This window comes from Coloeus monedula (assembly GCF_965178545.1).
Source record: "Coloeus monedula genome assembly, chromosome: 6".
In the NCBI taxonomy this organism is placed as follows: domain Eukaryota; kingdom Metazoa; phylum Chordata; class Aves; order Passeriformes; family Corvidae; genus Coloeus; species Coloeus monedula.
In genome coordinates this window covers 48,276,366-48,292,008 of record NC_138786.1, presented here as the reverse complement: position 1 = coordinate 48,292,008, position 15,643 = coordinate 48,276,366, and the positions used below count along the sequence as shown (strand labels likewise).

The window sequence follows — 15,643 nt, the reverse complement described above, 5'->3', positions numbered from 1 at the left end:
AGTTTTGATGCTATGTTATTTTCAACTGTGCTTGTGGTAGAAAAAGAAATCACTGAAGGAGTTGTAATGATAGGCTGCCTTTAAATAGTTTTATCACCTGGCAAAGCTGGTTTCCAGCAGAGAGGTATTTGTGGTACACCTGTAAATAAGTATGAGAATATCTAAAATGACTGGTAATGCTTTTCAGTAACTTGCTGGAATGAGATTTAGTGAATTCCCCTCTACTTCAAGCTTCTCAAATATTACATAAGGATTTTGTTCATTTGTTGCTTTGTTACAAAAAATATTCTGGGGGTGACAGAAAACATACCTAATAATTATCAGAAAGGATTAGGTGTGTTTTCTCAGGGAAAACACTTTCTTATTTTTCTTCCTTTTAGCCAGAATTCCTACAAGAAGCCAACCTAATAATGGCCAAATTAAACTATGTGGAAGGTGATTACAAAGAAGCTCTGAACACATATGCCAGAGTTGGTGTCGATGACTTGCAGCTGACTGCAGTGCCACCATATCGGCTACGGATGATTGCTGAAGCATATTCTACAAAAGGTAAAATTGCTCTTTCCAGTATCATAATATGGAAGTAATTTTTCAAAAGTTAATTTTTATCTTGTCCAAAGATGAAGGTTTTTTTAGTGTGAATGTCATCTACACAGTAGTAGAGTGCCATATCTGTAGATAAAATAAGAGGGTGATGTGGGTCCTTTAAATTATTCAGGGTTTGTTCTAAGTTGACAAGACTTTTACGTCAATTAATATTCTAACTGTGCTGTCACCTGATCAAATTTTTTGAGTGTATATATTTAAAAGTCCTTCCATATATAAATGTCACAACAACTGTGGCTAGATACTAAAAGTATTATCACTGTTGCAGAAAGTTAAGGGTTACAAAATGCAGTGCAGTTTTGTGGTGGCTGTGGGCAGAATGGAGAACCTTGATTCACGGTAATGCCTTTTACTGAATGTTAAAATGCTCAATCTAAGCTAGGTTGCACAGCTAAATTGCCACTTAATTGAAGAGTGTTAATGACATGATAACTGACCTAAAGCGATGCATCACTTATGCCATTTTATTTTTGAATTTTTCTTATATTAATAGAGTTTTTTTTAGAAATTCAGAAGGTGAAGGAAATTAAAAAGCATTTTCTTTACTACTCTAGTATAGTGAAAATTGTAATGCTGGCCTTGTGTCTTAAGGTGGCAGTGCCACTTCAGTTTAGAAAAGTCCGTAATAGACTTAGGGCTGGTCAGTGTGTTGGGGAAAATGGTAGTTTGTATGCCAGGGGTTTATTAGGATTTACTGAGTGAAGTGTTTGCTTTGATCTGCTGTGTTTAAGCTTGGGTTTGGTTGCATACGTACTTTTTGTTATGGCAAGAGGGGTGTCAAAGGCAGCAAAGAGTTTGTGAGAGACTTCAATAGCTTTGACTGACAACTGATCAAGGATTGTTTCTAACGTGAGTCTTGGAAGAGAGTGACTGTTTTCCACCAACACAGTCCTCTAGTAAATGTTAGACAAGCATGAATCATGTCCTTTAGAGATGTCAAGGAAATAAGGAAACTAACTGGTAGCAGAGACAAAAAGATGCTTCATAAGTCTGGTCACTATTTAAATTAAAGTGGGAAGTGGGAGTATAGGGGGAATTCTTGTATAAGATGTAAATGTGCCCAGTTTTCTCAAACAGCATATCTGTGGGCTTTTGGGCAGTGTCTGGTTTGGGTACGCTTCCACTTGGGTTTGTGGATTTTGACTGTTTGGTTTTTGTTTTTTAAATCTATGAGGATGCCTGTTGAATTTGTCATGTTCTCTCCATGGACTTGATCAACTTTAAGTACCTAAATTTGCTTTTATCTCCAAGGAATTTAATTGAATCTTTTCCCAGAACTCAACTCTTCTGGCTCTGTTTTATTTGGCCTCATAAGGATATAAAACAGATGAAACCATGGTGGCATAAATCTTGCAGAAAATATAAGTATTATTAATTTTACTAATTTAAACATAATGTATTAGAAAATAGAAAAACGGGTGTCTTTTCTACTCTGGAATGTTTTGTAGGTTCAGAATTAAAAAAAAAAAACCCCAGAACAGAAACCCAGCATATTTTCTGTCTAGATGTGTGGTTTTTCTCTTCTTATTTCAATTTTTATTCTTAAAACATTGAAATCTGTCATATGAGGCCTGATTTATCTTGATCAGACTTCATTACTTTAGTCACTTCTATTAGGTGACTGGTTACCAGTTTACCTGAGCAAACTGTTGGGGCTTTTTTTGGTTGTTTTGTTCATGTTCAGGAACATCTTTTTTTACTGTTGTGTTTCCAGTTTGAATGAAATTGTAGGATGGTTTGGGTTGGAAGGGATCTTAAAGATCATCTCATTCCAATAGCCCTGCCATGGGCAGGGACACCTTCCACTAGACCATGTTGCTCAAAGTGTCATCCAACCTGGCCCTGAACAGTCCCAGGGATGGGGCATCCACAGCTTCTCTGGGCAACCTGTGCCAGTGCCTCACCATCTTCAGAGTAGACAGTTTCTTCCCGATAGCTAATCTAAACCTGCCCCTTTCAATTTAAAGCCTTTATCCCTTGTCCTATCCCTACATGCTCTTGTAAAAAGTCCCTCTCCAGCTTTCTTGTAGGCCCATTTAGGTACTGGAAGGTGATTTAGGGTCTGCCTACAGCCTTCTCCAGGCTGAGCGACCCCAACGCTCTCAGAAGATTAAAAAATTTTAATTTCCCTTCTTCTCATGGTGGAAGATTGCAAGAATATAGTCTTCTGTGTCTTCTAGAATGAGGTGGTAATCACAGAGCAGTCTTAAATTTAGTTTTCAAAGTCTGAACAGGTTTAGAGTAGTTGACAACTAAATAGCATATGTTTCTACCCAGTAGTGTACATTTCATTCTCACTCTCTTCCCCCTTTCTGGTGGATTTTCTTCTCTCTCCTTTAAGAGTGAGCTGTAAACTTTACAGTCTGAATTTAGAGTCTCTTCAGAGGTGACTGAGGCTTGTAGGTATTACCCAACTAAATACAAGTTATTCTTACAGAGATTTTGTGCTTCACTGGGATTTGTATTTCTGCTTGTATGTTCAGGGTAACTGGATTATATAAAGGTAAAACTCTTCAGAGTATTTAGATTTTATTTCTTTGGCAGTCATAGTACCATGGTATTAAGCAGTGAGGGACTGTCCGTGCCTGTTTGCAAGCATTGGCCCAGCTGCACCATTTTGTGCTGCAGACTGCAGAGGCAGTGAAAGATACCTGCTGAAATTGCCCGATTTCAATCCAGTTCCAGTGGATTTGCAGTCTTGCAGTCTTGTAGTATTGTATAGTGATCCAATATGGATGTTCTTACCACTGAGAAAGGCAAAAAGCAGATAACAAATGGTTGGTTTTAATTGCCTTTAATTTTTTTTCATTATTTCAGGTGGGACCACCTCCAAATACTTACCTTTTCACTCTGAGGCTTCATTCTGTAACCTCAGGTGATAGATTGAGAGGGATGCGTGAGTTGACATGTTTCTTCTTCTACAGTTTTTACAGGGTAATTATATGAGCATGTTGCACTGTAACCATAGACAGTTCCACAGCTCACAAGAAGCCCTTGGAAATGACCTGCTTTCCACATGGCTCATCTTACTCTTACATGGGCATCAAAGTACGTCTCTCTGTTCTTCACAGCAGAGGAAGGGTCAGCATGTGTGTATGGATGCAACAAAGTACAAAATGGATTCAGGGTCAGCTTCAAGCTAAATTTTGCTGGATTTTTATCTACTGATAGGTAAAAAGAAGGGGAAGAGGAGCAGCAGTAGTGGCAGTGGTGGGGAGAAAAAATGGAATTGGAACATGGAAGGAGAAACCAGAGAACTAAAGCCATCTGCTGCCTGTGGTGCACTCATGAAGGGTGTCCTCAAATTTTTTATTACATATATGAGTTAAATGCTTCTATATATGTATATCTTTAAAAGAATGCTTTTAGTTCTTTATGCTGCTTATAGCTTTAGTTGAGGACGGCATATTTAGAAGACTATATATGAGAAGAGGGATCATATGGAATGATAGTAAGTCAAGCCAAGGATTCAAAACTCTCAAACCCAGCAAGGAAGCTTAAACAATTGTTATTATTTTCTTGGAAATATCCAGTTAGTGAAATGCTGCTTCAGATCTTCCAAAGGAAGTTTCTTGCTAGATTTGTCAAAAGTGCAACATTGTAAAATTTCAACAATATTTTAAGAAAATTCTATCAACTTACCTTTGGAAAGATTTTCTATTTCCATTACATGTGGCTCTTTGCCAGCCTGTGATGTGCAGAGAATCACAGGGTCTCAGTGCCCGAGAAGTGCTGGAAAGTGGTTCCTTTCTGTTGCTCCTTCTAGGGAAAGTGTTCAAAATTGTTAGTGTGGTGATAAACGCATGGCTGCATTTTATCAGACTCAGTAGCTCATGGACAAGTTGTTTGGTTTTAGTTTTTCCTGGCTTCTGGCAACAAAAATTGCTGCTAGTAGTGATGTCTTGTGCTTTATCCTGACTCAAAGAAGATGTAGGATGATCTGATGAAAAGTTTGCTGCTGTTGTGTCCTTTAAAACAACAGGGAGCAGACTAAACCATGCGAATGCATGAGGCAAAGTCTCAGAAACTTGGTTAGTAGAATTCCAGTATTTTCCTGCCTTTCTTCACCCTATTCCTCAAATTCACATGTTGAAAACAGAGTCATAGTAGAAGATGATTTTCTTTTATGTAGTTAACTTCATGGACTAGCATACTTTTTGACCTTACACTGATGTTTTTGTGTGTGTGTGCCCATAGAATACAGTTCTGATTACACCTAGTGTTTTCTTTAAGGAAAGAGCTAATTTCAATGCTGTGCTTCTGAGTAATGATTCTGTATGGGTATGTAGAAGGTGTTGTGTGGGATAGACTATTAATAAAGTCATAGTTCTTGTATTAAATACATAATTTTTTAAAATTCAAAGACTTACTTGAAGACATTCAGTGGGACATTTTTAAAATATAATATAAAACATAAATTGAAAAGATGGAGCTTTTCAAATCAATGGACCACTTAGTATTTGCAAAAACATGAGAATACTTATTTGGATCTGTTGGTTAACTTTCCCCCCATCTGCTTGTAAATTCATTTGACACATAAGCAGAGGAGAAGCATCCATTAAAACAATTTTCTGTAGCAAAATGCCTGTGGTTGGAGTTGCCAGCTTGTTTCAAGAGGGTGTGATGAGGGAGAGAAAAATAGGTGTAAAAGTATGACATTGCTGAGAGGATGGGCAGGTTTGCATGACTCTGTTGTGGCAATGTGTTAGCCTGAGAGCAGGTGTATGAAATTGCTGATGTTGGCTCCCTGAAGCTGTTGCCTGTTGGTCACAGGAGCACGTCATACCTTTAGTATGAAATTACAAGGAGGAGTACAGAAAAAAGCAGATTTTGTTTCTTCTGCCACAAATATAACTTGGATATCAGTACCGGTTATTAGAGCTGTCTTATGTGGATCGAGCAAAGCTAGGAAATGAGGCTGGGAAGGGGGAGGAGGAAGGAAAGACAATCTTGAGATTGTGGTGACAAGTCTTGGCTCCAAGTAAAGTGTAGAGGTATTTTGCACATTTCTGGCTGTATTAAATACTTGATATTTAAGTATCCTCATAGGAAGGACTACTTTCTGATAGGTAGAGAAGGTTCCCTTGTTCAAAAGGTTAAGTTTGTCTCTTTAGGGTCTACTTGTTTATGTTCTTCACTAGATCTGTTTAATTAGCAGTGCTCAATTCTGAGACTGAGGACAATCTTGAACTCATGAAGAATTGAAATAAGACAAGTTATGAATCCATGAAGAAGTAATTAAAGAGTGTGTATGTCTTTTTCTTTTAATGTCAAGCTTGTGTAACTAGCTTTAACTTTTCCTACTTCTCTTACCAATCAGAAAAAAAAAATTATGTGCTATTGCCATACAGAAGCATGTATTTATAATCCATTTTAATATTCGCTGAAGCTAATAATCCCCTAGGGTTGTGGCCTCTGGGAACAGAACAATTAAGTTTCTGCAAGTTTTCAGCAGTATGTGAATGAGGTAATATACTGGAAAGCGCACATAGGCAGTATTCAAATACTGTGCAGGCAGTATCTCCTATGTTTCTAAGCAATTTTGTTTGCTTATGGAAGCAGAGATAAAATGCACGCACTGTGGGATATTGAGGTATTATTTTGGGGAGGAGCAACTTGTCAGGAACTCTGAAATAGCAGGTATTTACTTAACTAGGAAATAAACTTATTGAAACTTTTGGTAACATAATTCTGATACTGCTGCCTAAGTCAGAAGACATAATTGAAAAAATGAGTTTATAATACTTGGCATTACAAATTAGCGACCCTTTCTAAAAATGCTTATAGAGGAAGACAGCGATTTACAGGTCTGATGTTTCTTAAAGTCTGCAACTTTATAAACTTGATTTTAGTAAAGAGAATGTGTTTATAATTAATACAGTGTATAGATTTATAGACTACTTCAGGTATCTGTCAAGATCACTGTGTTGCATTGCATTAACGAATTCTTGTTAAGTGTGTGAGTGATATTGTTTTATAAGTTAGATTGTGACATTACAGAATTGTAACCTTATTGCCGCAGGTCATTTTACATCTTTATTGCTTACATCTTTATTTGAATAACTGTGTTTACATTTAGATGATGTATGTTGAGAAAGGTGAGACTGTCTTTACTGCTGCTGACCCATATTCAAATTTAATGTTGCATTTACCAAGTTAAATGATTGGCTATTAATTAGTTCTGTTTACAGAAACATGGAAATACTCATTAGGTTCAGTGGCAGTGTCAGGTGCATGTGGATTGCTACTTTGCATTTGGGAAAAGATGCTGCACTTAACTTTAATCATATGCGATTGTAATGGGATCTTGTGCGCTGCTAGCCTGTGTCAGCAGACACCGAGCAACTCTTCATGGAAGAATGCTAAATGAAAGCTGGTTTAGTAATTATGCTGGGGATCTCTAGACTCATTAGGCAATGGGTCAAGAACTCAGGTTCCTCCCCCCCTCCTGTCTTGCTGTACAAATGTTGCAGACTGTCAGTGAGCATTTTGCAGACCATGGCAAGGAGGTCTATGCTATAGGGAGTTCAAATTTTCTCCATTAAAGCTTTTCTTTCCCCAGACTACATTTATGACTTCTGCCCTGCTGGAACAGGGACTGGGAGGAGCCCAGGCATTTGTCCTGCTTTCCTCAGTGCTGCTTTTAGCTCTATTATTTGAAAGCCAAACTCTGAATAAGAATACTATATCTCTTGCTAAAATAGAATTCTTTCGGACTTGAGCAGTTTGGTGGTGTCTTCTTAGTTTCTTCGAAACCTTTAGAATTTCTTCAGAATCCGTCATTTGCAGAGTTGTTGGGGTTTTAGGAACTCTCCTGTTTTTTTTTTTTTCTTTTCTGTTGAAGGAATTTTCCCCATGTGTGTTGCTAGGGGGACAAATTGCTGGGTACTTAAGAAAAACAAAGACCTAGCCATTGGGGGTGGGGTGCATCTGGCTACTCTTGTTTCACCTGGGTGTGTGGGCAGTCGGTCTCGTCTTTTGGACAGAGAGGGAGGCTGCTTTCGTCTGCTGCTTTTCCTTCTGCCAGAGAAACCCCGGGATCCTAAGCCCACCTTTCCCTGCCCCGCTGGGGACCGGGCCGTGGCTACCCTGCCCCCGCCATTGCTTCGAGCCTTCGCTACGTTGTAGCCCTGCTTGCCCTGCCTGCCCAGACCTCTGGGGGGTTCTCCATTTGGATGCGTCTCATCTGCCATCCGGATTTGTGCTCATCCCTGCTGTTCCACCTGCTGTTCCAGCCTGCTGTTCCCGAGGGTCCGGCCGGACACCGGGATCGGCTGCCCAGGGGTTTGTGAAGCCTTTGTCCCATCCCTTCCCGGGATCCCAGGCCGCCAGTGCCGCGTGCTCCCCGAGCTCGCTCCGGAGCGCCCCCTGCAGCCGCGGGGGAACCATCGCACCTGCCCTGCTCACCGGGAGCCGCCAGCGCCCCTGCCGGCTGCGAGCGGAACTGCACCTGAGGGGAAAGGGCCCGACAGCCGAGAAGGCTGGCACTGGGTTTGTGATTGTTTGCTGTTACTGCCATAGTTATTGCTGTTTGTTTGACTGGTTATACACATATAGATATATAATAGTAAAGAACTGTTATTCCTATTTCCCACGTCTTTGCCTAAAAGCCCCTTGATTTCAAAATTATAATAACTCAGAGGGAAGGGGGGTTGCATCTACCTTTCCAATGGGGGCTCCTGCCTTCCTTAGCAGACACCTGTCTTTCAAACCAAGACAAGAGTGAAGAGAGATTAAAAATGTTGGGCCCAAATTAAAAAGTAGTGATTCTGGCCTTGTTTTCTCATGCCACAGGAAGAGCAGATATCACAGTGGAGCTCTGTCTTTTTTCCTTAGAGGTGCTTGTAGGAGCAATCCTGACACTTTACAGTAGAACAGTATAAATTCCATAGTTAAATAATTTCCTTTGTCCTGAGCAAATAGCTTTCTTGATGCCCATTCCATACACTGGTTAGCAGCATTTCTGCTTTGGGGGAGTGTTCAGCAGAGAGATATTCACTCACTCCAGGATGTGCAACAATAACCAGTCTTTTTTCCAGCTTTTATCTCTAGGTTGAACATTTTCAGCCCTGCCACAAGATGCTGGCCTGTTAAAGGGCTATAGTGTAGCAAGAATTGCCTGGCACATGGTTATTAACAAACAAATGTGTGTGTGGAAAAATACTGATCTCTTCTGTTTAAAAGATACTGTAAAAGTCTGTTTCTTAAGAAAACACAAAGATTGGAATGCATTACATTTAGAGGAAAAGTGTGACCAGTTGTTTCACAACAGTTATCTCAGATGATGTTAAAAGAAATCCTGAAATCTTGTTATGGTTTCATTGACTGCTTGGAGTAATAAGTAGGTATTAATTTCAGAAAAAGAGGTGAGTATTTCTGGGTTTTTTTCCCTTTTTAACTCTGAGAAATTTCAAGACGCTTAGAAGCGCTAGCATAATAACTATGGCATTAGAAAAGCTGTATTAATGAAATGACATTGCAGTATGGGCACGTGGGATAAAATGCTCTGTTCTGCCTGAAAAGTTGTGCTTATGTTACTCCAGGTTTAGTCTAGAATGGAATTTAATTCTCTGTAAGTAGTGCATGTTTAAAAGAGTGGGTAGCCAGAGGACCTTCTCTTAAAATCTAGTGTGCTGAGAGAAGGGGATATTGGCCCTTTTCCTGGTGCCTTTTCTGGAAAGCACGTGTATGAAGCTAGCCATAAACCTTGCATTCTGACAGTTGTTGGAGACTTTTCCCCTTCAGTCTTGGCATAATGGGGTGGGCAGTACAAGATACTTTAAAAATCAGAGTAATTATTTTTGTTCCCTGAATTGTCTAAAGCAATAGGCAATGCCTACAGTGCATCTTGAGTCACTGTAACAGTAAGAGGTAGTTTATTATAAATATATTTGCTTACTCTTTATTCTTTTCTCTTTTCCTTTATAATAATTACTTTCCAAATATCAGTAGGGAATTGAATAAAAAAACACCCCTCATGCTTTGCTTTCTAAAAAAATTCTCTAAAAATATTCTCTGCAAGCAAATAAAAATCTTTGATTGAGGATTTAACAAGTCCTTCCCTTCAGTGAGATTAGCAGTTTATGTTCTAAGTTCAGGAATAAACTGTGGGAGTTCCTTGATAGCAATAACAATAAACTAAACATGAAGTTTCTTTAGAAGGAGGTGAAAGGGGGTTTTTGTGTACAGCCTTTGGAACACTTACCAGCATTTGGAACATTTATAAGCACTTTGCATAGTATATAAGGAAAACAAAGTGCTGTATACTCAAATACACTCAGGTTTTACATGTCCATGTAAGGAAAACAGGAAGCCAGCACAGAAATCTTTATGTATTGATGCAACTCTCTCTCTTGAAAAAAACATGTTTATTGACTTAAGTATAAAATAGTAATTCACTGTTTTTCCTCTGTCCTTTGACTTGTCTGCTGGAAACAGTGGATAAACAATGGGGTCCGTTAATATTTGTGGTCTCCAAAATTTCTGCAGACAAGGTACTGGCTGGCATCATGGATAATCCTCAGATACATAATGCTGTAAGTGTGACAGGCCTTACCCTTGTGGTTCTGTTGGGTTTTTTAAAATGATCTCAGTAGTGGTCTGTGTGGTAAGAGTACTTGGTAAAGATCTGAACTGTGCTGTGGGTTCCCTTTTGACCTTAGAGTAACTTTTGGTTTACTCTGTGTGGTGAAATGGGAGTATGGCTTAATTGGTTTTCCTACAGAACTGAAGTCTGGGGTTTTTTGACATAAAAAGGGTTGATTAACTACTTATGTGGGGACTTCTTAAAAATAGTTTGTTACTTGTTCTTACTGAGGCATCCTCTTTTTTGGATAGTGGTCAGTTTCTGCAAATGTGGTGGTACGGCCGGCCTGGTCTTCTATTTGGAAAAAATGTTTACATGGCATAACCTTGGCCACTGATTTGATACTGCAGACACAAGAATGCCACTTATTTGAAGAGAATAAAAATGTCTAGTGTTTGCTTTCTGAATATTTTATAAAACATATAAAGTTTTTGAAAATTTAAGGAAAACCTTTTCAAGTTACTATATAATTTAAATATCAGGAATATTCTTCTCTTGTCCAAATGCTGTTTGTTGCTCTTCTGCTCTTTTGACAAGCAATTTTAGAGTTACCTTGCAAGACGTGTAAACTTAATTAGTATGGACTCGTATTCCTTTCACTGCTTCTCACTTTCTTTTCCCTCAGGAGTCATGTTGCTTGATATCAGGACTAGATATGTATGAGATAAGTGTCTTCCCAAAATGAAACTGACCCAGTTTGTTGGAAGCTTTTATTTGAAGATGGTTTTAACTGGAACGGCTTAATCTTAAAAGCCTTGAGTATCAAAGTCAACTTGTGATACCAGTTGTCATGATACTCTTGAATGCAGAATAAAACAAAATAATCAAAAGTTAAATAAAGCAATAGCTATGGCCTTTACAACAAATGCAGTAACATTTTATAGCAGTAACCTGTACCTTATTTCCAAATATCTCTAAGCAGTGTGTAAACAGTTAAAGAAATGCCTACCCTTTTGGGGGAGAACGGCAGATTCCTGCCTGGCAGGTGTGGGAAGAATCACAAGGGGGAGAAGTGACTTGTCTGATTCCATGACAAATCTTCAGTAGAAAATTTAGGATGATATGTGTTCTTTTGAACTTCATGTGTTTCTCTGTTTTATATGTTACCATGTGCTTGTTCTTGTTTCTGAGGGCCCAATATAATGATCCCTATTTTAATTAACTTCTTATCATCTCTCAGTATTCTCATGAAGAAGTGGGCAGTATATTATGTAGTTGTTACTGCTGTGTTGCTATGTATGTATATTTAAAATAGTATATATATACACTTTATATATAAAGTGTATATACATACTTTATTTTCTTTATACATTACATTATTTCTTAAATTTCATCTGCATTTAAGAAAAAAATGAGTAGTCTGGAGTGACTTGTTTTAATGAAATCATAATTAGAGCAATCATAATTTCTTCAGGATTTTTCCTCTAGTTGATACGTTTTCATTTTTAACACAGCATTAAACTGCAATTTTTACTTGTGTCATCACAACAAATACAGCATGCAAACCATTCTGTTAAATGGTCATTTCAGAATAGATCTCCAAATAAACTTCCTTCTCCAAAGCGTTACATACTTAAAATATACATAATTTCCTGGGTTTAATAAAAATACCAGAAATGATAATTCTCAGCTAAAATAAGAAAATGTCCTTATAGTGAGTTTTTCAGATTTAAAAGATTATAGTTATGGCCATAAATTGTAAAAATAGAAAGAATAAATCTGAGTCATCTACAAATGGTCAGTTGAGCAATATGCTTCATATAGTAGATGGTTACTCAGGGGTGTTGGCTGTTCATAGTATGGGAGAGAAGGAATGGGGAGGAGTGATCCACACACAAATTACCTGGTGCTTTCAGTCATTTGATGTGTTTATTAAAGCTCATTTATTGTATTCTTTAGTCACCTTTGAGTTTGAAGGTGTTCGTGTAGGATGCTGCAAACTTTCTATCCAGTATCAAGCTTACATTTAGATCTTCCTTTCAGAAGTCTCTTCAAACCTCCTGTAGTACAAGGAGACCTGACTTTTTTCTATAGTTAAGCCTTGCTACTTTGGGGTCTATTGTTACTTTGGGGACTTATTGTTATTCAAAAAATTTCTTGGATGTTTTGATTTGACTGAAAAGTTGAAAAAAAGCAGATTAGTTAGGTACTCTAGACTATTTGCAAATATACTTAAGTTTTAGAGGTATGCTAGGTTAAAACTATGACATGTCAGCAAAACCCAGTGTCTACTTTACTCAGATTTAGTGAGTTTTTAGGAGACAGACAATTTGTGTGTTTGCTGTGCTTTAGGAATATGTAGTTTTTTTGAAAAGTATATTGGATGTTACTTTGTCTTTAGCAGGAGTCTTAGTACTGGAGTCAGGATTTTGTCTTAGCTGGATGTATAGCACATAGAGTAAGATATATATTGCTTGTACTGGTAAAGGATGGATTGGAGGGTAAAGGTGGCCAACAAACTCTCATACAAATGTAAGGCATCCTCTCAAGCCAGAAATCTGGCTTTATGTTTTTTTTATACAGATGAGCTACACTTTTACAGAGAGATTGAAACTTAATAGATGTTCTGAAATAATCTGAAGGCCACAGATATTGCACAGTTTTGAGTTTACCAATAAATAAACTCCAGGTTATATGTATTCCCAAGTTTTTTTGTTATTGTAATGAAACATACTGTACTGACCTTACAGTATTGATTGACAGAAATCCTTTGATAAAATGTTTTTCAAACTGGATTTGTACTACTTGGCATTCTACAGACATCTGCCCAATATATGTGTTTTGTTGTTGTTTTTGGTTTTAGTTTCTCCAGCAATGGATTCTCAAAACTTTCAATGATGAGTTGATAATACAGTAATTTAAATTGTAGATTATATCAATGTAGGAGCAGTTGAAGGCACTTTAGGATTAGTGTGTACTGCTGACAAGCTGGAAGAATGACCTGAAATAAATCTGTTAACGTGTGGCAAGTCCTACCTCAAATGCAATTAATTATTCAAATAAATATAAGATGAAATAGTTGGCTTGAAGAATATGAGCTGGTGATCTGTTGCAGATCATAAGTGGAAGAGAGTTTTTACTAATATGTAAGGGAAGGCACTGAAGTTCAACTGATTTTTAATACCTTTTTTTAAAGTATCCCTTATGAAAACCAGGAAGTCTTTAATCTTCTCTGCTCAGTGCTCTTGAGGCCTCAAGTGAAGCCATGTATCCTGTTTTGGCACAGTGAGTCATGGTAGAGGTAACCAGTTGGAGAGTGTCTAGAGGAGATAAAAATTATTAGCTGTCAAGGAAGCATGAAAAGAGAAATTAGTGAGAAATGACATTTTTTGTTGCGAGCATGTCTCTCTCTCTCTAGATGAATCACAGAATAATCTGAGTTGGAAGGGACCCAGAAGCATCATGGAGACCAATTGTAAGTGAATGGCCCATAGGGGATCAAGCCCATGACCCTGGTGTTACTGGCACCATGCTGTAACTTGCAGTGTTTTGTGAAGAGCAGAATAACCTCTCTGTGAGAATGAATCAAAGTAGTTAATCTAGAGAGAGAGATTTAGGCATTAGGAAAAAATACTGTTTGTGAGAATGGTTGAGCTCTATTGTAATTTGCATATGAAGGCCAAGGCATCCCTATCCTCAGAAGCTTTAAGGAACAGGTTAGACAAGTGTCAGGGGTTGGTTGATTCCTCCATCAGATAAGGTCCTTTCCAGCACTTTAATTATCTTGAAAATAGCTGTAATATAAGTGACTTGTGTAGGAGTTAGTATTGATTAGTAAGAGTTGTTGCATTTTTATTTGAGACAAGCAAAGATTTTTTTTTTTCTTCAAAGCACGACATAATGTATTTGTTGGGTAAGTCCTGATCAGAAAAGTCTTATATGGCCTTGATGAGAGGGAACTCCCTCTTCTAAATTTAAATACAAAAATTACACTGCCTAACACATTGGTTTTTTAAAATGTATTTGTTTTTATAAATTACACTTCCTAACACATTGGTTTTTTAAAATGTATTTGTTTTTATAGATGCTTTTGCCTTGCACAGTTACTAGGTTAATATTACCTTGAGTGCCTTTTTTCACTGTGCCTTTGTTTCTATGATCATTCTGGAAAAGTTAAGGCATACTCAGTAATGTAAAACTGGTATAGAAAGACACCATGTACTTTTGTGGTAGATTGTCATAATGTCTTTTAAATCAAAATTGCTTTAAAAAAATTGCTGCTTCTGGATTTATAATTATTGAGAAGGAGCCACTTCTATTTATTCATTTTTATTATTATTATTAGTGTCTATTTTAGGGGATCATACCTTCCTTTCCTTTGTTTCTTCTCCTGACTAAAGGGGCTTAACCTGGACTATGTTTTGGGTATAATACTAGATGACATTAGTTTTTAATGCTTCGTTTGAATTTTTTTTTTGCCTCCCAAGGTCTCTGTCTTGAGAAGCTGCCAATATCTTCCTCAGCTAGCAATCTCCATGTGGACCGTGAACAAGAAATTGTTACATGCTATGAGAAGGCTGGGGATATTGCTCTCTTGTACCTCCAGGAGATAGAAAGGGTAAGCTGGGGTGATTTTCTTGATTGAAGAATTGTGTGGCTCATCTTTCATTGATGTGGTCTTACCAACATCTTGGTAACTCAACAAAAAGATGTCTGGTATTTCTTTTCGTAAGAATTCAATGCACATTTACAATTTGACAATAAGTTAGTATGCACTAATGGATGCCTGGCATCTATCCTTCTGCTGTTGTCTCATTCTGACCTCTTGGGAAACAGCGCTAATTGCCAAAAAAGGGACAGAGCTCCTCTGAGCTACTCTATATATTTCAGATGCTGATCTATGGCCTCTTGTTACGCTGCGGTAGTTCATTCAGAATCATGGGATTATGGTGTCTTTCAAACACATATGTTACAATATGTATGTTGCATGTATGTCCTTACAAGCTGTTCAGCTAATTCTTGAAAAGAATTTAATTCAAAATGAAGCTATGAAGATAGAAAATTAATCTTGTTGATGGTTTTTTTGAGTCAATAACATGACTGCGCCTAAATTCTCTTTTATAAACTATTTGAAGATAAAATTCTGACATAACATTGTACCTGTCAGCAAGTTCAATGACATAGCAGCCAGAACAGTAACTGAAAGTGTGTTTCTTCAGCTGATAGGCACAGTCCTAGGGCAATGAAAAAATCATCAGATATCATAGCCAGATAAACATATGATTTTGAAATATTGATGAACTTCAGATAACTCTCAATAACTCTCAATACTTTTATAAATTGAATCAGGAAAATGTTCCTGAATTTGATAGTCCATTTGTCATTTTTTCTCATTAATATATTCCTTACTGCATGTATGTATGAAACTGCAGTCACTGTCAGACTCTGGGGTACTAGATGTGTAGTAGACTTGGTTTTTATTAATGAAAGCTGTTATAGCTGAGCTTCTCA

The 15,643-nt window shown here is 37.6% G+C and overlaps 1 protein-coding gene across 4 annotated transcripts in view; it reads left to right on the top strand.

The window, feature by feature from the left end:
* The window catches only part of TTC7B (tetratricopeptide repeat domain 7B), a 129,564-nt gene that overhangs the window by 18,636 nt on the left and 95,285 nt on the right, over window positions 1-15,643 (top strand). For 3 of the 4 annotated variants that reach the window (XM_082284521.1, XM_082284520.1, XM_082284519.1), the window contains exons 3-4: window positions 381-549; window positions 14,620-14,750. In XM_082284521.1, coding sequence (XP_082140647.1) covers window positions 381-549; window positions 14,620-14,750 — 300 coding nt within the window. The remainder of the gene's footprint in view (window positions 1-380; window positions 550-14,619; window positions 14,751-15,643) is intronic. The other variant, XM_082284522.1, reaches the window with a different exon arrangement.